Source organism: Eretmochelys imbricata, chromosome 3 (assembly GCF_965152235.1).
Source record: "Eretmochelys imbricata isolate rEreImb1 chromosome 3, rEreImb1.hap1, whole genome shotgun sequence".
In the NCBI taxonomy this organism is placed as follows: domain Eukaryota; kingdom Metazoa; phylum Chordata; order Testudines; family Cheloniidae; genus Eretmochelys; species Eretmochelys imbricata.
Window position 1 is genome coordinate 126,028,321 of NC_135574.1, and position 25,670 is coordinate 126,053,990.

Consider the following 25,670-nt stretch of genomic DNA (forward strand, 5'->3'; position numbering starts at 1 on the left):
TCACCTAAAAGTGACAATTTATCAACCACACTGAAACATTATGCATATTAAATCTTCAGTTCAGACATGGTTTCCCTAGCACTAAGTTATCCAATGCAAATAGAAACCCAGCCTAATTTCACCTCTGAGACTCACAGCACAATGCATTTGGCAGTGTCTGCATAGCAATAATTCATGAAACCATAGCCTGCAAAACCAAGTTGCCAAGTTACCGGGAACTAATTTCATTTAAAATGTCCAAAAACATGTACCATTCTATTCTGAAACAGTTCCTCTTCCTTAGTAGCAGTGCTAGCAGTCTGAAGGGGAGAGGTGTGACAGACTAATACATCTCCATAAAATAAATACGTAAATAAATAAATGGTGTCTTTTACCTCTTTACCCCTCTAGCATTCTGGTCATGGACTCTCTAACCAGTCAGCTGTATTTTGCAGTTCCCACTATCATTCAATAAGATGCAATGGTCACTATGAAAAACTTACCAACAGATGCTACAGTATTCGCCATACCAAAACGACTGCATTTCCTGTTTTAAGTAGAGGGAAGTTCTGTGACTAAAAGGGAAAGCTTTCATGCCCATGTCATGTCCAAACTTATAAAGGTCTAGGCACAATCAGAACTATGTCAGGAGGCTATTTGAATGATAAGGACTCCTAAAATTCATTCTTCAGCAACCATAGTCACCAGGAAAAGTACCTGATGATTTAATAACTTGGACCACAGAGTAAACACAATCATTAAATAGTTATAATAGCTCTGTGGGGAGGAGGCAGAATGAGAGGAAGGGTTGAGGCTTAACTTTAGTCACCAACAAGCTCGCTGAAGCTACTGAAAACAGGCACTTGAAAGGAGACAGAGGACTTTCAAATATGTGTGGACAATTATAAGCCAGACTCAGAAAACAAAGGGCCAGAAAAGTGAGGAAGGGTGGTTGGCTTGGAGGGTCAGAGAGAAGTAGCTGTTTTATTAGAGGGGAAAAAGATTTTGGGTAAAAGTCACAGACGTGCCTAAGTGACTTAGGAGCCAATGTCCCATTGAAAGCACCCAAGTCATTTTTAAAAATGAGACTTAAGTACTCTTCCATTAAGTGGTAAGAAAAGTAATATGCATTATACTGAATTGTCCCCATATTTCAAGAAGCATGGATGTTTGGGTATCTAACACGTTATGTTTTTCATGCTTTCTTCTCTTGTGAGCTTCTTGCTCTTAAAATCCTAATTTAAGAAAATTAAAAGTGGCTGCAGTTTTTTTCATTTTGGTGTAAGGCTAGCCTGACACGTTTGAGGCAGGAGACAGTAATATGAGTGACAGCCTGGCCATTGATCATATAGGAAGAAAAAGACTGCAGCTTCCATTCACAAGGGAGTCCATAAAAAGATCTGTATTTACAGTGTGGGCAGAGAAGGCAAATCAGCCTGAAAGTAAGAGCAGAGTGGTAGCTCAGGAAGCAGGGATGGGGGCAGCTAGGGGCTATGTGCAGGCAGGGGGGCAGCTCAGGGTGCAGGGAGAGGGGTTGCTAGGGGCTGTGGGCAGGTGGGGGAATAGTTCTGGATGCAGGCAGGGGGTAGCTAAGGGCTGCGTGCAGACAGGGGGGTAGCTCAGAATGCAGGGAGAGGGGTTGCTAGGGGCTGTGGGCAGGCAGGGGGTAGCTCAGGGTGCAGGGAGAGGGGTAGGTAGGAGCTGTGTGCCCAGAGGGCACCCTTCCACAGCATTTGCTGCTCCCTGAGGGCTCTGCCCGCCCAGGAGACGGCACACTGCCTACACAGTGTTCTTTAAAAAAGAGAGACATTTGTTGACTGGCATTAGGGAGTTGTGCTAGTAACTCCCTTGAGCACCATACAGAACATTTACCGCAATGTCTCAATCACTAGTACTTTGTTACCGCATTTCTACAATTACATGGTTCTAATATAAAGATGAAATCAAATTCTAAAGACATGCACTTAACATCAATATTTAAAAGTCAGTGCAGTGTGGCTCCAGCACATTGTATGCATCAATGCTTTTTCCTTCAGTGATCTGAATCAAGGCAGGGTCTGGAAGAAAGCATTGATGTTTCTGTAACTGCAATGCCATTGTGTTTAACATAATGTTGGAGAAGGTTAGCAAGCATTAAGTAAACAGAAAAACATCCTTGTAAATTGAAATAGCTTATGTTATCACCAGCTAATGCCACTGCACGGCACACCCCCGGTTTCCTGTTTATTATCAAAAAATTAAGAATTCTGTTCAATACGGAACATGAGACTTGACCAAACAAGTTAGCCCTCACAGCTGACACCCCTGCACATAGATACACTGCTGTATATCCCTCACAGCAGATTGACTGGGTGTCAGGCCTAGGAGTAACCAAACTGCAGGATTAGGGTGATGTGAGCTGACACCAAAGCCATCACAGAACCCTGCAGTTCTGCTGAGAGATTCAGGCTTTACCCCTCCCAATACATAAGCCATCTCATAGCTTGTTCCTTGTGTACCACCTGCTTACCCTGCTGGTCTTCTAGGGGGCCCAGTGGCTGTGTCCCTGACAACTTCCCTCCCCTCTCACCTGCTCCATCATGAACCCCCATATTCAGACACACTGTGTGCCCACTCCATCCAGTATCTTCGAAAGACTACTGCTTTTCCCTAATCCTGACCTCTCACCACTTACTAATGAGCAGTGGGAGGGGAAAAACACTAGCAAGAGCATGCTATGGATCATGAGGTTTCCCTTCTCTAATAAGAAGTTGCTAGGGAATCCCTGAGGGCTCCTTAGCTACCATGTTAGAAATTATTGGATGCCATACACACCTGCCTCATCATACCGCCAGCTACTGCAGAAGAGGAAGTGTTTCCTCTCTCCTACTTCACCTCATCACACGTTTTTGATTGGGAGAGGCAGTAACATTTACCTGGTGATCCCACAAAGCAGCAAGATAAGAGAAGCAGCCGCCACATAGTGTCCTCTGAAGACAAGGAGATGGGGAAACTACACTCAATGAGGGAGTGAGGGGGAGGAGTTTATCTTCAATGAGATCCAGTGAGCTGACAAAATTAAGTTGAGAGCTGGGGGTGATGGCCAGATGAACCTTAACAGAGTATGGGGAAAGGACAGGTTGCCCAAACTACTTCACTCCAGGTCTGCTGAAATGTTGTGAGTCTGGGATGATGTTCAAGGTTGCACTAGGACCCTGAAATCACTTGGTTTCAGAGACTTGAACATCCAGTCAGGACTCTTGGGCTTTACTCTCACTTTCATCTTTTCCAGTCACTTGCTAGGTGGCCTTGGGCAAAGTCACTTAATTGCTCAGTGTATCAGATTTCCAGAGCTCCATTATGCTAGGCACTGTACAATCACCACACAAAAAGATGGTCCCGGTCCCAAAGAGCTTACAATCTAAGGATAAGACGAGAGACAACAGACGGATACAGACAGACAGGGGAGTACAAGAAAACAACAAGACAGTACTAGTCAGCAAGACATAAGCAGTGGTCTCAGTGCACCAGAACCCAGGGAATGGTATTTTAATTAGTCTGTATTCTGTTTCACACCTACATTTGCTATAGTAATAAATAAAAATATTTTTATATTTTTGTACAAGTTTTTTATAATGCAATTAAAATAAAACAAAGTTAAAATGACGAAAAAATGCTTTAAAGGCAAAGCAAGCTTATAATGTAAACTTACACGCTGGTGGGCTATACCATAGGTCAGTGGTTCTCAGCTGAGAGGTCTGTGGCCCCCTGGGCGGTGGCATGAGCTGGTTTCATGGGGTCCGTGAGATTCAGCACCCCAAGCCCATGGGTGGAGTTGGGGTGTGATGCGAGGAGCTGCCCCTCCTGCACCCCCAAACTGCAGTGCTGTAACTCCTAATAATGTAGCCAGAGTGGGGAAGTCCCACCCTCCCTCCTCTTCCCCTGCCCCTGAGGTCCCGGCCCTTGGCCAGGTCGAAGGACAGAAGCTGGAGATGGGCAGGGTGCGGTGGCTCCTGCTCTGGCTGGTGCCATGGAACAGTCAGCCGCAGTGCTTCCCTGTCTCCTCCTCCTGCTGCTGGTGCCTGGGACTGTGGCTGCTCCTCAGCTCCCGGCCCCTCTTGACTGCTTGTGCAGCTGGTAAGAGCTGCCTGGGTCGGGGGACCAGGCTCCAGGGCTGGCAGAGCCCTTGGGAAGCAGCAACCACAGTGGGGGGTGCCCTTCCAGCACACAGCCCCTAGCTACCTCTTTTTCTGCACCCTGAACTACCCACCTGCCCACACACAGCCCCTAGCTTCCCCTTGCCTGCACCCTGAGCTACTCCCTGCCTGCACAAAGCCTCTACCTACCCGTCTCTGAATCCTGAACTACATCCCTCACTGCACACCACCCCTAGCTACTCCTTCCCTGCACCCTGAGCTACCCCCCAGCCCACACACAGCCCTTAGATACCCCTTTCTCTGCACCCTGAACTACCCCCACCTGCACACAGCCCCTAGCTATTCCCTGCCTGCACCCTGAGCTACCCCACCGTCCGCACACAGCCCCTAGCTACCCCTTCCCTGCACTCTGAGCTACACTCCTGCCTGCACACAGCCCCTAGCTACCCCATCTCCCTGCACCCTGAGTGGTTTTCAAACTTTTTGAGCTGATCCCCTCCCACTCCCCATCCCAGATGGGCTGGGTGGCCTGCTGAAGTGAGTCGGGGGTGGAGGTGGCACTCCCTTCCCGTGCCTTGCAGAGATGGCCTGAGCCCTGCTGGGCCCTGATTCCACCCAAACAAGCATGCTGGGGGGTCTGCAAAGAAACAGGTTGAGAATCCCGGCCACAGATGAGCTTGCGGCCCCTAGTTTGTACTTTAAGCTTAGCATTAATAGTAGTTCAAATAACTACTGTAGTGTTTAAGATGTGTGGCTGGGTACTAAACTTGAAAAAATGCACAGAAAGACAGGAATATAATGCAAATAAAACAAATGCTAATATAAAAAAGAAAAACAAAAGTGGTGGAGTGTAAGGTTGGCTTGACATGAGTAATTGGACATGGGTGAAGCCTCATTTTTTGAGAGACGGATTTGGGAGGTAAATGCATCAGCAGGCTGTAAAGAGAACGTCGGTACAAGGTAAGATAAGGGGGAACACCCATGGAACCATTTACAATGGACAAGATAACAATGGATAAGATAAGCCTGGAACCTAAGATAAGGTAAAGAGTAAGTTGTGCATGAACAGTGCGTGGTATTCAGGGATTGGTTCCTACAAAATAACCAAGCCGATCCCCAAATGTGTGATGCAATGTATAGTAAACCAGTGCATGCACCGGACGAAGTGAGCTGTTGCTCACGAAAGCTTATGCTCAAATAAATTTGTTAGTCTCTAAGGTGCCACAAGTCCTCCTTTTCTTTTTTCCAGTGTAATGTGTAAATGTATATAAAGGAAGAGGTTTGCTGTGTAACTTTGGATATGTGGCTCACTGTGTGCCCATCCCCTACACTTGAGTCTGATCAACTCAGCATAGCTTTGCTGTTTGCCAAATAAAAGAACCAGAGTGACAAGACTGAAGTCTAACTGAGTTCTTAGAGGCTGAACGGAAGAGGTCCTGGGAGAACCCCAACACCACTGTCAATCTTTTTGTAGGCATCATGGCAAAGGATAGTTTTAAGGAGGGGTTTGAAGGACCATCCTGAGGTACCTCTGTGGATGCTAATGGGGAGTCCCTCTCAGGTGTGATGGGAGAAAACACAAACGTGCTTGTTTGAAAATGTGACAAGTGAACAATGGATGTTGGCATTACGGGCTGATCAACACGCAAGTCAGCCTTTTGATACTGAATGGAGATGATAGATAGGATGGGAATAGGCTGTGAAGGGCCTGGAAAGTGAAGACAAGTAGCATATGTTTGGTATGATAGAGAAAAGGGAGACAGGGAAGGGTTGCAAAGAGGATGATGACACGGTCAAAATGATGAGCTAGGAAAATTTTTGAATAGATATGAATGGGGCAAAATTGCATTTCTCAAGGCCAGAGAAAAGGATGTTGAAGTAATCAAGATATAATTATGAGTGTTTTAGCTGCGTGGACGGAAAAGAAAGGCCGTACCTTAGAGATGTTATGCAGACAGAATCTAGAAGACTTAGACATAGCCTGGATGAGAGTACCTAGAGAGAGGTCTGAGTCCAAGATGATATAGTGGTGTAGTTCACAGTGCTTGAGAAAGGAGATAACAGAGGATTTGGGCAGGAAAAGGGGGAGATTAGGAGCTCTTTTGCATTGATCTTGAGCTGATGGCGAGCCATCTACAAGGATGAGATGTCAGAGAGACAGGTCAACAATTTAATTTAAGCAGAAGGATGCAAGTCTGGGATAAGGGGTAGATCTGTGAGTTTTCCGTATAGAGACAGTCATTGAATTTGTGTTTATAGATGAGATTACTCAGAGAAAAATTGTAGTGGGAGAAGAGAAGGGGACCAAGGACAGAGCCATGTGGAACTCCCACAGAAAGCTGAAGGGGGGATGAGGAGGATCCTCTGAAGAATACGTTGAATGAGTTACTAGAGAGGTAGGAGGAGAACCAGGAGAGGACAGAATCATGGAAGACAGGAGAGACAAAATTTCAGAAAGAGTAGCATAGTCGCCTGTGTGAAAGGTGGCTGACAGGTCAAGAAGGATGATGATGGAGTACTGGTGCTGAGACTTGGCGAAGAAGAGATCATTAGAAACTCTGGCCAGAGCAGTTTCAGTGGAGGGCATGAGGTACAGGGCCGGCTCCAGGCACCAGTGTTCCAAGCAGGTGCTTGGGGCAGCAGTCAGAAAGGGGCGGCAGCGGCAATTCAGTGGCAGCCTCTCTCTTCTGCCGGCCAGTGGCGGCAATTCGGTGGCAGCTTCTCTCTTCTGCCGTCTGCAGCGGCAATTCGGCGGCAACGGTTTTTTTCACTGCTTGGGGCGGCAAAAATGGTAGAGCCAGCCCTGACGAGGTAGAAGCCAGAATGGAGAGGATCTAGGATGAAATTGGAGGTAAGGAACTCCAGGCAGAGATTGTAAAGTGTGTGTTCAATAAGTTTAGAGACAAAGGGGAGAAGGGAGATGGGGCAGTAGTTGGAGAGGCAAGTAGGGTGAAGGGTAATTTTTATTAAGAATGGAGAGACTAAAGCATGCCTGTATTGTGAGGGGAAGAGCCAGAGGAGAGCGAGCAGTTAAGGAGAAGTGTAAATGAGGGGATGAGAGTGGATGTGAAGGAGATCAGGAGATGGGAAGGGATTGGGTCACTGGGGCAAGTGGACGGTTTAGTGGAGGAGAGCAGATGGGAAACTTCTGTTCCCAGGAAGAAGGAGAGCACTGTAGAGCGGTGGTGGCGGGGGGAGGGGGGCGGGGAGAGAAAGTGAACTGAAGGGTCACTGGAAGGTCTGGGATGGAGCTGCACCACAGAACATGAGCAGGTCCTTGGTGCTTGTAGAAGCTCCCCCTCAGGTGGGTGGACAGAATTGCATCACCTACCTCCCAAGAGGCATAATTAATTAGTGTTTGTAAAGAGCTTGAAGAGCTTCACCTAACTGCTATTCACGTGCAAAATACTCTGAATTATGAAAAGCATCCCTCACAATGAAAATAAAAGGACATTGTTAGACTTGGGTTTTGCAAAGGAGGTAGTCTTGCTGTGATGCTTGGTATTGATCTAACCAGGTACGTGTGTGTACACTGTACAGTCCTTGGTGTATAGAGCTCCATAGTACAGTTAGGTTTAAGGCAAAAATTATCAGAGCAAAACATTCTCGGTCTGGCCAGAAGCAGAGTAAGATGTTCATTAGCATCTCCCCTCTCTACTTACAAATTCTACAGGTGCAGCAACTAAAGAAAGGCACTTCACTTTGTTCTTTATGTATTCACTACATTGCAAATAACACGTATCTTTTTATTTGGGACCTCTAGCCCAATCATCGCTCGCATCCCACCACATGCATATGAAGTTGTCTGTAGAGTGTCTAACTTTCTTCACTTCAGGAAAAACAAACAGCCTCCTCGAGGTCTGGAGCTCTGTAAATTAGCCAGAAAGCATGCTAAGAGACCATTGTGACTACAGGCCTCCCATTAGACTTGCACATGCTATCTCAATGATAGCCCAACCCACCAGGGATCTACATCTATGGGGTTGTTACAAACCTCTCAATGTGTAGCAGAAAATGGACTAGGTTTATCCACAACTTTTTAGCCTTTTAAATCAATTAACTCTTCATACTGATTCTCTTGGTGAAGAGCTTTTATAACGCCACTAGAACAGACCTCTGAGCTGGAATCTGAAATCTCAGGCCTTAGGGGTGAGTGGCAGGCAGGAAGACAGAAAACAAAAGGAGTCTGGTCATGATAAACCATACCTTTACACACCTTTACATCCCTCTGAACAAATTTATAAGTAGGCTCACACCAGGTACCATCATTTACTAAAAGAGCATCAAGGATTGATGCTATGTGTGTAAAGCAGGATATTGGAGCCAAGATACAAGATGGAGGTATGCTCTCATCTGGTATTCCCATTCCTATGGACACGTACTATACTACCTTAAGCTAATTCTGACACATTGATTGGCAAACTGTGGTATTTACATGATCATAAATACAGCAGGATACAGCAGGATTTTTGATTTACAAAGTTCTACCATCAAAGACTCAGACAGGCTACTGGTACTAAGTAAGGCAAGTACTGGTCTCACAGAAGTCAATGGCAAACCCCTCATTGATTTCAAAGAGACCAGGATATAGACTTTGTCAGTTAAGATCATTTTTATTATAATAACAATGATGATTGTGATACTGGTAAACCAGGTGCCAGCTCTTGCTAAGGCTGTAGGTGTCAGCTGAGCCAAATTCATAGCTGGAAACCAGACCAGCTTACCTGTATGTTAATATTGGTCAAGACGGTAGTTAAACTTGTAAGAATGTGTTTAATCTCTATAAAATGCTTGTAGGTTGCTGCATGCAGTAATCTTACTTGTCATGTCTGTACCCCGTGCTATAGAGTAGTATATAAATTTTGGTTTAAAATTGTAAAAATGCCTGCTCTGAACTTGTCAACCAAGGCAGGAAAAGTGGTTCCCCTGCCCATGCAGAAGGACTATCAAGGCTAAATGGGTCTGTGTGGAACATCACAATGCACAGATTGGTTTAATGGCCCTCTTACACCCACAAAAGTGCTAGATGCAAGAAAGCACATCCCATCAGCTTGAATTCAGAAAGAGGGAAATAAAGATAGCGGACATGAAGATTATCTCTTTGCTATTTGAACTCTTGCAAGGGCTGGAGCTAAGAAACAAAAAAAACTGAGATCCCCAGGGTCAACCTGAATTAGCTCTAAAAAGACATTCAGTGCTGACAGATTACTACATTTCTGCCACCTTTTGGAACAATACACTGAACTCATTTGTGTATATATACTACCTGTTTTAACTCGTAAAAAAACTCTCCCATTTCTTTTTCCTAGTTAATAAATCCTTAATTAGTTTACTATGGGATTGGCTACCAGCGTTCTCTTTCGTATGAGATCTAGGGTACAAATTGACCTGGGGTAAGTGACTGGTCTCTTGGGACTGGGAGCAACCTGAATATTTTGTGATTTTTGGTGTAAGTGACCAGTTATCACTAAGTCCAGCTTGCCTGCATGGCAAGATAGGCTGGAGTGCCTAAGGGGACTGTGGGACTACATGGTAAGACTGTTACAGTGATCCAGAAGTTCACATTTGGAACTGGGTTGGTGAAATCTAATTATAGAACATACCATACCAGCAGTCTGTACTGAGGTTGGTATTCTCGGTCATGAGCCACTCCAGACAGCGTGACAATAACAACAATATTTTACACTGGACTTCAGCTTCAAAGCACTTGACAAACATAGATGAAACTGTACAACACTTCCATGAGGTGGGAGACTAAATATTATTTAGCTTGATTCTCCACTGTGCTTAAGAGAAGAGACTGATGGGGAGCTGGTCTCCAGTCTCAGACAACTGGTCCTGGTGTAAATTAACATCTGCCATGGGCATAAGGTCCCTCATGTCTCATCTTCTCACCCCCTCGCTACCAGGCCCCCTGCCTCCTCTTACATGAGACAATCTCTGGATGCTCTAAGTTCTGTTTGTGCCATGTAAGGCAGACTGGAGAATCTGTCCCTGTTCTCCATTTTACACCTGTGAAATCTGAAGAAGAGACCTTTCTTCTTACATGTCCAAGGACCCAGAACAAGATCAGAACTCATGAATTACACTAGCCTCCAGCCTGAACTCAGAGCACAAGCCTTTCTATTGGTATTGATCCAAAACCAACATTTGTTTCCGTGTTAACAGGGTGGCACTGCTAATGCCCACTGACAGAATTTCATTAGTTTTTAACAAAAAACTTTGCACCTTCAGTCTTGCTGCCCCTACCTACACTTGTCATGGGCTGTTGTGCTCCTCAACAGACCACTCTCTCTCTGCTCCTTTATATCCCACCGCTTCCAGCATTCCTTCCTCCCATTTTTCACCGTCACAGATACCATTGCTCTCCCTTACTTGCACTGTTGTCCCAGGGCTTATTTGCTTTGATAATTTAGGGCCAGTTCCTGGGAGGTGCTGAGTACCCTCACCTCCTATTGATGTCAGTGGTTGCTGAGCATGCTCAGCACCTCAGAAGATTAATCCCTCAACATTGTAAGATCTGCTTTGCTCGAGACAAGCCCATATCCATTTACAGTACTATATAAAGTGGGAACAACACACTAGAACTTGAACAGCTTGTTTAGATAGAAAATTACAATATTCCCTTGGCAACCACTGACCCATCTCAGAGATCCCTATTTTTGGGCCAAGTCTTTGATCTCTTTTTACCCAATCCATTTTGATCCTTTGATCTACATTTTATGTGCTTGGATCTTGCATTGTGGCTCAAGAGAACAAGCCCTTAAAATGGCTTATCATTCTTTTTCTCTTTATGCTGTTGCTCTATATTATGAATTGAAGCAAATGGTATAAAAGGAGACAAGGGAGTATCACTATTTGGTGACTGGTCTCATTGCTGGGGTAAATACCATTTTATCACTATAATTTAGAACTTACTGCAGGGAACATATTTCTTACCCTATTGATCAAGATTTTGGATATGAATAATACACTTACATACATTTTCCATCAAGGTACGTATATGCCTCCAACTAGTCTATTTTTCATGTGAATTTGACAACATATTGCAAATTGCTTTGCGGTAAATTCTAACCAATATCTGGATATCACTTAATTCTTTCTGATCTTTAGTTTATCTTAAGAACAGCTTCTCCACCAGAGTACGTTAGTCACAGTTCAAGGAAAATACTGCATAAGAAGATACAAAAAGAGGAAAATGCTAGCAGCAGATATCCTCCCATACTTTTTGCATATAGAAATCCCTTTTTACTGCTTCAATCAGTTAATTATTAAAAGGAAAAAAGGTTAAAGTGATTAAAGCTTTTTTTTCTCTGAGGTGTCTCTGACAGCACTCAAAGGCTTAAGGACCAGCTTACAGTTAAGACATTTTACTATCTCTATCTGTATTCCATTATCTTTTCCAATATATTAAGTCACTGAGGAGGGGAGTAGGAGAGAATGAAATGGAGAAAAAAGATTAAGAATACTGAGCACTATAATGATGATGCAAAGGAGACACAAATTAATAAAAAGTGACGTTGTCTTCATATTCGTTTGTAAAGTGGCTAGTAAACTATTGATGCAATAATAATAAAAACATTGAAACAAAGTGCAAGAGACAGCAGTACAATGATGTGGTGACACAGACAGTTCTGTGTAACTGATTCACATATAGTGGAGCTGCTCTGGTAGGTTAAAATAAAAATTGTCCATCACCACAAAACAACTTCACTATGAGCTGAGTTTCACTCTGTGAGAAGAGGGTCATTCTGTGGAAAGATCCACTCTGCTTCACCCCTGCTGTAGAGACACGGGTCTCTGTGGGCAAAGGGTGATCTCTGGAGGACCATAGCTTCACACCAAGTGTGAAGCAGTGGTAGCTAGTGATTTTTCCTTATCCCTCATCACAAGGGGTAGTGTCAGCTTCCTTTCTGCTCCTATCTGCTTCACCCCAAAGAAGAGCAGAGGAGGAGGTGGCAATCCCTCAGAACATCCTTCTGTGGGCACAGCTCTGTTGTAACACCACAATGACCTACTTATACGAAAGTGAAACTTCAGTGTAAAGAGCGTAAAAGTCCATAGAAAGGCACCAACCAATTTGGGGTTTTTGACACCACTTCATTATATCCAAATTGACTATAAACAGATTCCACTGTTTTGTTGGTGGGAAGAAACCTAAGTAGAAGCAGAAGGAAAAAGTGGCCCAGGAATGTTCTTGGTGCTTCTGTGCAATTGGTCTGAGATTTTTTTGTATGACAAAATGAATGATTCTGGAAAGGAACAAGAACATGATCTTAAATTACAAAAATTGCAGTAGCTCAAATAAGTTGGAGTCAACTGCAGATGTCTTTAAAGGTAGCTTTTTATAGTTGATCCTATTTAAATTGGTCCAAAACCAATTTGCATAAAGACCATAACCATCAAAGTTAAGCAGTAATGGAGAGAAAAAGTGATCCTCACACAATTAAACCAGAGCAATGAATTTTAAGAAATGGACGTCAATGAAGTTGGGGTGAACCAGTGCCCCTCCTCTGTGCCAATTTATACCACACAATGGTATCATACACCAGGGTAGGTGGCACAGACATGCCTTAATTAATAAATGACTGGGCTCTCTGAAAGGACATGACTAGGTCAAAAAGTACCCGATACTATAAAAGTAGCTGGGATCTATTTATAATGGCTTCTTCTCTGTGAGGAGCAATTATTTTAAAAATCTGTTCCACATACTTTGCCCTAAAATGCCCTGTTCCACATACTTTGCCCTTCAGCAAACACTCAGCACACAAAGCAAAGATACAAACATGGTCATAGACAAGTGATAGGAGAGCAAGAGTGAAGAAGATGACAACTGTTTCAAAATTCTGTTTGCCTTTTTAGGAGGTAGAAAATTAAGGATCTGAAGAGAATCCCAGTGACCACTAGCAAAAACCATGCAGAAAATCCACTGTCAGGTGGTGCTAGAGTTGGGCCAGGATATATGGTTCCTTGCACAATGGTGAGTTTTACTGATGTCAAGAAGACAACTGAAGGGGAAGCACAGCTACTCATGAACTACTGAGGTGAAATGAAACAGCCAAGATGCCCTCTAAAAATGAGTTCTTTATATATAAAAACAAAACACAGATGTTTGACAAGGTTTCAGGAGGAAGTCAAGGGCAAAGACAATAGCACATGCTCAGGGGAGGTGGACAGGACAGAAGAAGCTGTCCCCCTGCTTTGCCCACCCTCCAGTCCTCACTAGAGCCATGGTCATGAGAAACATCGCTGACATGACCACTGGTTCTAAGGAAGTATTCCTAAAGGTGCAGAAAATAGAATTTAACCACCACTGTTATATTCATTTCCTACTCCCCACCTCCTTCAAATAGGGGCTGATGCAACCAAATTAATACTGTAAAGAGTAAATAATACTAGCTAAAATACAACTCCTAGTTATGTCCACCTCTGGGTTTCTTGGTGAATTTGGCCTATTTCACACCTGTACCTGTCTTGCTTATTATTATTTATACTACTGTATCACCTAAGAACCCTACTCATGGATCAGGACCCCATTGTGCTGGGTGTTGTATAAACATAGAACAAAAAGATGGTCCCTGCCCCATGGAGGGGCAGCTGCGACTCTTCAAGGGAGGGACTATGGAATTTGAGTCTCATATTAAACGGATCAGATTGTCTATGATTAAAAATAATAAATAATGTGTGTCGTTAAATGTCAGTCAGTATTGGCTAGGGGAGTTTTGGTTCTCTGAAGGTGAATTTAACAAAATCTGCTCATACTGGGAGCTTAATCTCAGGGCTTTATGAAGAAACAGCCTCTGAAAATATTGTTAGCCATTGAACACAAGAGCATGTGAATCTGAATCTCTCCTCAGACTTTCCCAAAGAGGTTTCACTTTATATTAAATGCTGCAGAGGTGGAGAACCTCCCCGGGTTTCTCTAAGAGATCAGCGACATCCTACAGACAGATGCCACATGGGGAATTGCTTCCATTCAAGAACCAAGAACTCAAATAACAAAACAGTGATCCTGCTTATTCCTGGGGTGATTGTATTTTTCTAAACTTGTTCGGCCTCTCTCTTTGGAATAAGGTTATCATGACTCATGGCAATCAATTATAACAGCCAGCTTATGAGAGAATTGGAATGAGGGAGTGAGAAATTAGTGGCCATATGTCATCTCATATAATGTCAGAAGTAATTATTTTCCTACTGCTGATGCTATGTGAACGATCAAAGCAATCATCACCCATTTATGTCCTCCTTACTACCAGTCCATTAATTGCTGAAAGTGAGCCTTCTTAGCCTGAAATATCCAAACAGCTGCCAAAAGAATGAAAAAAGAAACATAATTCACCCTTACCATTAGCACACCAAAGGACCACCAGTCTGCACTCTGAGTGTGTCCTCGCCGGTTGACCACTTCTGGGGCCATGTACTCTATTGTCCCACAGAATGAATAGGCTCTCTTGTCATGGTCAATGGCCTCCTTGCTCAGGCCAAAATCTAGGCACATTTTGTAAATAGATAGAACTCTTGTCAGATCTTGGTTTACGATTATAAACATTATCTCACATTTAAACAGCATTTTTCATTCAGATGAAACCCAACAGTTTACCACAGAGATACAGCATACCAAATCCAACTGAAAATTGAATATTTACAGAAGTGCACATTCACGTAATGTGCAGTTTATGTGCACATAAAAACAAAACATACTCAGAAGTTGGAAGCTGCATTTGCATGCGGCTATATGTGAACAAAATTCCCTGCTTGCATGTAGGGTTTTGTACCCTGAAGTTGGACACATGCATTTTTCCACACACTTCTGAAGATACGTCCCTGAGATAGCAGAGGCAATTTGGATAAGCAGAATACCTATACACCAGCTGGAATTTGCACAGGACATTGGAGTTAACACCCAATTCTTACAAAAAGTACCATGGAATTTCTAATCATCACAAGTGGACAAGCATGCAGTGATGCCCACACCTCAGCTCCAAGGCAATACAGGGATGTCCATTCTAGGCATCTTTTGGTTGCAGTCTAATCTGAAGCTAGAAGCCATGCCAGAAGGGTGTGTGGTTGCAAGGACTCTTGGGTTAGAAGTCTGGAGCTGGAAGCCACAGTCAGGAGCCCAATTTTATCTGAAAAATGGTACTTCCTGCATGCACAGGGCCCTTACACTACACCAGGCCAATCGCTCAGCAATGACCAGAGGGAATAATGTCAGCTACTGAATCATCAATCCCACTTCCTGCAGCCTCTAGGTTTTCTCTACCAACTTCCTTAGAATCATAGGATATCAGGGTTGGAAGGGACCTCAGAAGGTCATCTAGTCCAACCCCCTGCTCAAAACAGGACCAATCCCCAATTTTTGCCCCAGATCCCTAAATGGCCCCCTCAAGGATTGAATTCACAACCCTGGGTTTAGCAGGCCAATGCTCAAACCACTGAGCTATCCCTCCCGCCCAGCATCCTTCCAGCTACTGACCCAAGGTCACAGCTTGATGCATGGAAACCAGTGCAGTACATTGGCAAGCTTATAGAGATTAAGTTTCAGTGATCAAATGCTGTTCTTTACACACCTGTAATCTTAATGTGACCCTCTTCATCTAGGAGGATGCTGGAAGGGAAAAGGCAAAAAACATAGAAGGATTATAAAGATACGTAGTACGTTTAACAATAAAGAATAAAAAATGGTGGAAGAGAGGAAATATATACAAATTAAATATACATGTAGCCCGCCTCCTTCTTAGAGACTCCAGAGAAGAGAAAGATCCCCAGAAGCCCAAAGGTCTACATACCTATATGCATGAGACATGAATAGCCTGTGCAGGCTGGATAATCAGCCTGACTGACATGCCAAGGCAGCCAATTGCATGATTTGAATGTTTGGTTGGGACTGCCCAGACACATGATCTGAGACCCAGTGTTTGAAGGAAGGGAGTTGACTGCAGGGTGTCTGCTTTCAGCAACAAAAATCACAGAGCTTTCACTGCTCTTGAAGGAAAGGAGAGAAAGGTGCACAGAGAACCCAAGGCTCTTTGGTTGCAAAGTGATCTACAGAGTCTTAAAAGGGAGAAATAAGTGGACTCTTACACTCTTGAAGACCAGAGGTTTCTCTGAGAGTGGGCTACACACATTTTTACAGTGTATTATCATCATCAAGGGTCAAACAAAAAACAAACAAATAATGCAAGTTAGATTTAAGGCTGCCATTCTGTTCACGACTCCCCGGGATGGCTCAGTATTGCAGCAATCTCAGAAGAGAAGTTAATTTTATCACATAGACTTTAAGTGTCAGCCACCTATTAGGTAGGCCTGTGAACCAATAGGCACAATGTGACAGGTTAAGAAAAGAATGAGGTCATACCTCTTAGATCTGCATGCAGAAGACTGAACCAACTGCATGGCACCACCTTGCCTTGGATCATTTGGAGCACTCTTATACATCCAGGATTCAGTGAATGGAGAAGCATGAGGGGGTGGCCAAGAAATGAGATGTTGGAGGGAGGGAGTGTTGTCCCCTTTCCACCTCCAACATCCAATGGGAAATCTGCTGAAAAGGTAATACAGCCACAAGGGAGGATTACACAGTTCTCATCTCCCTAGGTCCCTTCCAGTGAAATTTAACTCCAGAGGCCATGATCCGGTCACGCCGTGAATAATTATGTTGAATTTCCATGCTTATATCAGCTTAAATTAGCCCATGAATATTGTTTATTTTGATGTATTTCATTTTTAATAGTAGAAGTAAATACATTTTTATTTTCTGAGTTAAGTTTAACTCAGCACCCATAACAGATTGAAAGGTGATGGCAGACCAACCTTACTGGTGTAGGGAACATAGTAAAACCATGGTAGTGAGACTGTGGATATCTACAAATGCAAATGAATTATCTGTCCCAGACTCAGTAAATAAATGCTGCGCTCTTGAAGGAGCATGCTGCACAAGGGATTTATTTAGGTATTCACTTTATAAATTATTTTTACCATATGAAAACAGTAGTATGGAGTATTTAATCTAATTGCTGATTTACGTTTTGAAGAAAACCTAACTCTTATCTCCTGACTGCTTGTGGTCCATAAAAAGATTCTACTGCACTTTTCAGAACAGTAGGGATTTTAACCCTAGTCAACTGGTCAAATTCCAGGATGGGTAATTGCATTTTACCCACCTAAATTTCCTTACCATACCAATTGGATCTGATACAATTCTTTACTTTTTGCCCTGAACTATTCTGTAGTGTTTCTGTGCACTGCTGAATATATTTTTTCAGCACTGAAGGCAGCTCTCTTTCAGTGATGTGAAGTGATTTCTCGTTATGTGATTGTGATATATTTCACTATTCAAAAATATTTGTGTGGAAAAACTAGAGATTCTACTGATTTGTAGTGTGATTTTGATAATGGGGAGACATTTTCACTTTCCCCACTATTATGAGCAGGTTTTTTTGGTAACAAATGTTAAAAATGCAATCTTGGAGTTATAACTTCATGTTTTCATATATTTGCTCCAGGCCAACATTTGCTGTTTTCACAGAAGCATTCTGACATGAAACATTAAGGCAGCCAGCAAAAAATCACCGTTAGTTTTTGTGGAAACAAGAAAGAATGTTGAGACAATATTGTGATTCAGTAACTTTTAAGGATATTAATTTTGTCGCCCTAATGTGGTCAGCACTCCTTTAATCAACAAAAAGATTAAATATGGAAAGCTAGTAGTCAATCACATTGTCTCTCTTTATATTCCCGTCCTCTCAGACATTCAGATCATCATAATACATATAATTAAAAGAAAACATAATAGAAGCAAAACTGATACATTAGCATATACTTTCAGAAAATGTTGTCTTTGCACTGAAACATAATTAAACAGATGATCATCTGTAATCCATTTGTAGGCTGGGAACAGACTATTATCAAGTATAATTCAACATCAAAGGCTGACAGCTGAGTCACTATTATTGTTCAATAAGTAAAGCTTCTTCTTTTCTATCACCTCCCACCTTCCTGAGGAAGCATGATTTTTACGCACTAGCCATGTAACAGGCATGTTTAAATATGGACTAGTGATAATCTTCCCTCAACAAGAGGATTACACTGAGGAAGATACAGTTTTAGGCTCCCCTGACCCATGTGGTTTAGAGGCCAGTGTCAGGAGCTGGGTGTGAAACCTTGTTATGGGTTGGGCTAACCCTCCCTTCCCAGGCTGATAGGTGTAAACTCACCCTTCAGTTACCATCACTGCAAACATTAGCCCCACCTAAGACAAAAGGCATGCGTAAACCTGCCCAGGAGTGGGTTTGTTGAGATTTGTTTTGGGTAGGTGTTCCTGGGAGTGTGAAAGAACACACAGCTACTGAGGTCACGGATCAGAACAGAGAGAGAGGCAGAGGAAAGGAAACAAGAAAAAGGCAAACAAGAGCCTGTGAGCATAGTGACAGGTTTCAGAGTAGCAGCCGTGTTAGTCTGTATCCGCAAAAAGAAAAGGAGTACTTGTGGAACCTTAGAGACTAACAAATTTATTTGAGCATAAGCTTTCGTGAGCTACAGCTCACTTCATCGGATGCATAGTGAGCATAGTGTGACCCTGGAAAAAGCCATAGAAAGAGCTTTTGGCACTGGTGTTGGCTAAAGAGGCTTGGGGGGCTGGTAAGCTAAGCAACTGCTTCTTTTGTCTTGATTTCTTCTGCATTCAGAGACACAGGACTTTATACTTTCCTTGTAAATAAACAAGATTGCATCAAACAAATACCTGGCTCTTACCAATTTCTCCTCCCACCTGGAACATCCACAGAGCCCTGAACTTTGACTAGCCAGTCAGGTCAGAAAGGGGCAACAGGAGCAAACATGTGGTAATCACACAGTTTTGACCCTGGAAGTGTAGAAGGGCACACAGTGATGACTCTTCTTCACTCCCAACCCCAGGGGAAGGCTTCTGATAACAATGTAAGATTGCAGTTCTGTAGTAATTCCAGGGAATTGCCAGCTAGGCACAGAGCAGAGCTGCAAAGCATCCATTGAATTCTCCCGTGAATCATCCATACTATAAATAGTTTATTTCCCACTGGAAAAGAATGCTGCTTTTTGCAGCATTAACTTCTGAACCATGCATTCTACATCCCCATCCTCCTTGAGTAGTTCACAGCAATGGACTGAAGCTAATTTGTAATCAGGCTAGCTGTATTGCCAAGAGCGAAAGGGACCTAAAAACATGCAGTGGGCTTTCTGACAATAGGACCCTTATTCTCATGGATTCATTAATAAAAATGAACACACACATCAAAGCACTATATACTGTATGGAGAGTGGGAGACAGGGAAAGAACGTTGCAATCTTTTGGGAGACACTCAGACCCTATCACAAGGAGGGTCTAGACAGATGAGATTAGAGAGAAATTTTTGTTTGCAATGCAGGAGATGAGATTCCCTGCATCAGGCTCCACACATTTGATTCGACTATGCTCCTGTCCCTGTTGCATGACCACTAATACCTCCACTGAGGGGATAAGTCATGTTCAGCGTTCCCGCTCCATTTTCTTTGTATTTAGCAGGCTACAAACTCCACTGAGTGCTACATTTTTGTCCTTAGGCAAGCTTACACTTCTGTCACTTACACTTGCAGCTTATACTTGCCCAAGGACAAAATGGGGAGAGAGTGTATGGATGGATGCATGTATGCACACAGAGTAATTTGTCCCCTTACAATGTATAAAATATACAGAACTCCATATTTATGAACCAAAAATTACACTGGAGGGAAAAAAGGAAAATGAGCTACTAATTGGAGGGGAAAACATGCTCATTATTGCAATGAATCAATTTAAGATTAGTGAAGCAGCCACTGTATCCACGACTAATTATCCTGACTGAAACGACTGGCATTTAGTAAACTTCACCAGTAATTGTGGAAACATACCTCGTCTTCGATCATTCTTCCTGTCTTGTCTCTTTATGTTTTATTCTTTTTACAGTTCCTTTTTACTCTACTCTATCATTAACAGAAAGCTCTATTGTGACAATCACAATTATTTCAGCTACTGCATATGAGATGCACAAACCTGATCTACACTACTTTTGTTTTCAGGGGGAGGGGGGGAAAAAAAAGGGAAATCAGACATTGTTAATATGATTCAGGCATGGAAAAAAATAATCTTTCTTCCAATTCAATGGTTTGAAATTATAACAATAGAAGAGGAAGAACAGATAAGCAAGTTATACTAGGTTATAATTCCACTGAGGACGCCAATGGTATCACAAAACCCTAAGATGGAACTTCTCTATATTCTACTTATGCATAATTATTTTTTCAATGTAAGGTTAGAAAGTGTCTGTGTAAAACTGAGGCTCTTTACATTCTATATTTCACAATTAGTAATAATAATAATAATAACAACAACAATTTGCACTTCTCTAGTAATTTCCATTTTAAGATCTTAAAACACAAACAATGAATTTAATCGTTGACAGCCTGAACCAATGCCTATTGCCCTTCATTGGATCAGGCCCTGAGTCAGGGGAGAATACAAATCTCTATTTTACACATGGGGAAACTAAGACAGGGACAGTAGAGTGACATGCCCAAGGTCACACAGGATGTTTGCAGTAGAGCTTGGATTACAACCGACAGCTGAAGTCCACAACTGAATCTTAAACACAAAAAATCCTTCCCACTGGATAGTGACATTACTGTATATCTCAAATCAATACTAAAATGATTCTGTCTGTGACACTTAGCAATTTCTGTATCTGTTTTTTAGTTCTGATCCATGTCTTCTAGGCTTCACTTTGAGCTTTAGGTTCAAACAAGCCGGAATGCAGAATGAAACTCAGCCAAAACTACCAAATTTGGCCTGGTGCCAAACTCATGTGGAACTATTCGAAGTTTTCATGATTTTGGTCAGATTTGCTCCATACTTAGGTCAGGTTTTCATGAAATGTAACCTAGATTTTATGCTTTTCAGCAAACTTGGCCAGACGTTCTGGTTGCTAAGAAAATCTGAAACACCATTTGAGTTTCATCTGGTTGCAGGTTTTGTTATGAAAGTTCCTCACAGAGATCCAAATATCTTCATAAAACAGGAGACATTCACAAATTTAGGATGTCATCACATTGTATTGTGTGTTTATTGTGGTACAATATTTGCATCATGTCACCCAACCGCAGCACTGCAGATTGTTCATCCAAATTCATTCATGATGTAACTCCAGTACATTCAATGAAGAGTTACAACAGAATTACATCAAGTTATGTATCTGGTCCTTTGCACCACAAAAGGAAGAAAATTACCTATGACTTCTTGGTAGGCGGTAGAACTACTCTCCCAAATCCTTCATACTACTTTAACCACACCATCAATACAAACATACATTTTCATGTACGGGTTTCATGAACTGTGTATGTTTTTCCGGCATTTAATGGCTGCCTTTAAGGGATCGATTCTGCCATTCTTACACTGAATCATACTTTACTGCACAAATAATTCCACTGGTTTCAACGGGACTGAGAAAGACCAATTTTTGGCTATTTAGATTAGATCCTCTAGTTCTCAGCATCACAACACTTCCTGGTGTGCAGAAGTTGCACTTAAAAACTTGTCAGTTGTGATTAATAGGTGGTTAATAACACTAACTCAGTATTTGCAATTTGCTCTAGATATTTGTATGAGGAACATAGAGAAGTAAAGGGAACATTGCTAATATTATGGTTATATTATCAGGTAATCTAAGGCAAAACAGAAAGTTTTAAAGAGTGACCACCCTAACAGTATCTAAAAATGGTATCCAGTAATTCTTTATTGATAGCAAGAATAGAAAGTTAAAAAAATATTCCAGATGTTTACAGTTGAAACTAATATTTACTAGTAAATCATCGCCTTAAAAGACTTTATATATATAAAACAGGACATGGGGCAGTTGGAAAGTCAGGCTTGTCTGAGCTCTTATGATGTGATGTAAACCATCAAGCCAATGTTGCACTCAGCACTTTGCTAGGGGATCTACAGAGAGATATGATGCTGTTGGTATCTGTATTGCAGTTTTGCTTGATTATTTCTGAAATATTAGATGCATTCAGCACTCTCACATGTGGTTTGAACCAAGTTAATGTAAAAAAAGACAACTCAAAAATAACACTTTGAAAGATAAATATCTCCTAATGTAGATTACATATAAAATCTTTCGAACAATTAACTATTCTTTTCTAACTTGTCTCTTTTTCTTTAATGTTTTGGATCAGATCAGCCAATAGGGCTTCATAAAGTTCTGATGAAACCACAAGCATTCATGCCATCCTCTCCTAGGCTTGGTCTACACACACAGTTATTGTTCTGGTATAACTATTGTGGTTAGGAGTGTGATTTTTTACCCAAATACTTATACCAGTACAGCTTCTAATGTGAACATAGTGTGACAAAGTTCCTCCTCTACCTTGGTGGGTCTTGCACTTATTGGCGGATTTGCTCACCTTGGAGCTTCACGGCAGCCCTCAGTTTGGCCGTTTTTCTGAACCCACAGTCCAGGTATAGTTAAAGCAGTACGAACATTTGTGTGTAGACAAGCCCTTAGCTACACCAATGTAATTAGAAGGATTCCTTTGTATAGCTTTATTTACTATGTGTTCAGAGTCATTTATTATAGACTGAATTGGTAGCATTGCCTATTATTAAAGTTGCTGACATCCCATTATAAGACCCTGTTTCCAGTTATTTATAATCTTTGCCAAACTTCAAGTGTTTGGGCTAAAATTTTCCATGCTGGGTGTCTGCCTCAGGTTGAATATTTTTGGGGGAATGGGGGAGGACAAAATTTAATCTAAAACAGTTCATCCATTTACAAGAATGAAACTAGGAAAAAATATGTTGTTTTGCTCATGTTAAAACATTAAAGCAACCTTTTGTGTGTAAAAAGCTCTAGCGTCCCCATGCTTTGGAGCAGGCACTTGAAATTCGGCAGGGGGTAGCCTTTGTGTCAGGGATGTTCATTTTGCCACCTCGATGAAAATCTGCCCAAGTTTGGCCAAGTTACATGCCTTTGAAAAAAATTGCAACTTGAACATGTTCAGAATTTTAACAGCTAAACTCCCAGAAGATTCCATCTGCACTGAGCATGCTCTGGGACTGAGCAGGACCTTCCCTAAAATTGAAAGTATGGGCTGCTGTGGGTTGTGCGGGGTCTGGGCACCTGAGTGGAAAGAAGAGAGCCTAGTGCTCCTATGCTCTCAGTGACACTCCAGCCCCCTGGCTGGGCCCAGGCACCAGGGAGGAGGAAGTTGCTTTATTCAAATGCAAAGGTGACCTGAGGAGTTATGAGCCAGACCTGTGGGAGGAGTAGATTATGACAAGTAACCTGGGAGGAGGGGGAGAAACTGGCGGGGGAGACTGGGAGCTAGGGAACGAAACTGGGACTAGCTGTGCAAGCAGACTGGAAGCTGGAGAGAAAAATGGAGTGGGGTGACTGCACTGAATGAGGGAGGGATCCTATGGAAAAATAATAGGTGATCATGTAATTAAAAACTGTATCATAATGTACACATGCAAGGGGTTGGAAAAAAGATTGCATAGGGAATCTTAATTCTGGCATTTCCTAACTTTTGAGTACTTGACTTTGCAACCTTACCAAATATCTTTTAATTTCGCTCTTTTGAGGGTGCAATTGAATGAATCATAGAACATCAGGGTTGGAAGGGACCTCAGGCGGTCATCTAGTCCAACCCCCTGCTTAAAGCAGGACCAATCCCCGATTTTTGCCCCAGATCCCAAATGGCCCCCTCAAGGATTGAACACACAACCCTGAGTTTAGCAGGCCAATGCTCAAACCACCGAGCTATCCTTCCCCACTTCTGAGATGTATTTGTATCTCAGCTTTGTGACTGGATAGTACTATAAAGACAACAGAGGGCCTATCTAACACTGGTTCAGCTCCATTGATGTTTGCACCAGCGGGAGCCCTAGTGTAAATGGGCTACCAACACTGGTTTTTTGAGCACCATGTTTACTAAGTTTACTATCAGCAGGATTAGGTGACATGAGGATGAATAACAGCATTAGCAGCTAGTGGGCTCTCTACATTATGGCTCTCAACACTGCTAAAACCAGTTCACTTTATATAATCTTTGGAGGCCTATTAGTCCCATGGCAGCCTATTTTGGCTTTTAAGGGGCCTAATGAGTCTGTTTTCATTTTTGTGGTCACTTTACCATTAACTCTGACTTTCTTATATTTCTCACTTTTTTGTTTGTTAAACACAACTTCACTGCCATGTGCCTACAAACTTAACTACACCGTAACTCAGCTTTTTAAATGGGTTTGTATTAGGATTATTTTCTAGCAGTGATTCAGTACTTCACAGGTTGGTCAAAGCAACAGGCAGTGGAGAATGTGCCATTCCCCAACAAAAGAAACAATATCATCAAATAGAGCACACTAGCACGATTCTTAATTAGAGCAATCAGAATCAAAGATCACAAACATTTTATTTATTAGCTTTTCTATGGTGCTCATGAATGCAGTATGTGATTGCCTAGCAAACATGAATCAACTAAGCACCAAAACAAATTCAAATCAAAAGGGTTCCTGGCAGATAGAGATACAAAAACATATGGCACTTGTTACTGATGACAGATATTCTTTTATATTTGATATTTGGTAATAAAGTGATACATTTATTCCTTTAGATGTTAAATTCAGTGGGTGACTTTCTGCACTTGATAAATTTCTGGTTCTTATTTTCATTTAACCAAAAATGACTGGAACTTTTAGTAATTTGTGAAATGGTCTTTTGAGTAAATGACATATAGTTTCAGTCATGTCATTATCTACTGGTCGGTCAAAATGACTGCAATATATACATGAAACTAAATTTGAAAGTTATGTAATTTGTATCGTATTTGTGGATAAACAACCTTCCTGTCCACAACTCCTTACAAAATCAAACTTCCAATATTCTTGGCTTCTTCTTTCCTTCAGAAGTATGAAATTGATTACACACCACTCTGAAGAAATAATTGCATTTATTTAAATTGCATGGCATGAAGGGAAAGAATATTGCTATGTTCTTAGAGTTTGGAGCATAAAGGATAGTCAGACTGGCTCTGTTTCTGCACTACACTGTAATCTCCTTTAAACAAACCTGAATATTTCATTAAAAAGGTTCAAAACTTTTAAAGGTTGAAGCACGTTTTATTAAAATTGGCATGGAACAATGTATGCTAACCACAAGTCAACTGGAACAGAGCAACAACAAAAAATATCAACTGTCTCGCAGTCATCTCACTATGAGTGTCATTTGCTTTATTTCAGTAGTAAATACAAATATTTTTAAAAAGCAAAAAAAGAAAAAAAAAAGGGAACACTAGCATTTTAGAAACAGTAAATTTACCAGTACTCTTGGCAAAATTTAGCTAACATCACTGAATAGTTTGTAAACCAGCAGGATTAAGGCCAGTTTATATTGGTTCACTGCTACAAATAGAAGTAAACTTGTTTAAATCGAGAAAAGAACTTTAGGGTCAAAATCTGATCTGCGTTAAAATGGTACAAATCCAGAGTAATGGCATTATTCTAGATTT

At 41.9% G+C, this 25,670-nt stretch overlaps 1 protein-coding gene across 2 annotated transcripts in view; it reads right to left on the reverse strand.

Annotated features, from left to right (window-relative positions):
- The window catches only part of RPS6KA2 (ribosomal protein S6 kinase A2), a 469,430-nt gene that overhangs the window by 83,071 nt on the left and 360,689 nt on the right, over positions 1-25,670 (reverse strand). For both annotated transcript variants that reach the window (XM_077811814.1, XM_077811815.1), the window contains 2 exons: positions 15,686-15,723; positions 14,461-14,603 (listed from right to left, as the gene is read on the reverse strand). In XM_077811814.1, the coding sequence (XP_077667940.1) occupies positions 14,461-14,603; positions 15,686-15,723 (181 nt within the window). The remainder of the gene's footprint in view (positions 1-14,460; positions 14,604-15,685; positions 15,724-25,670) is intronic.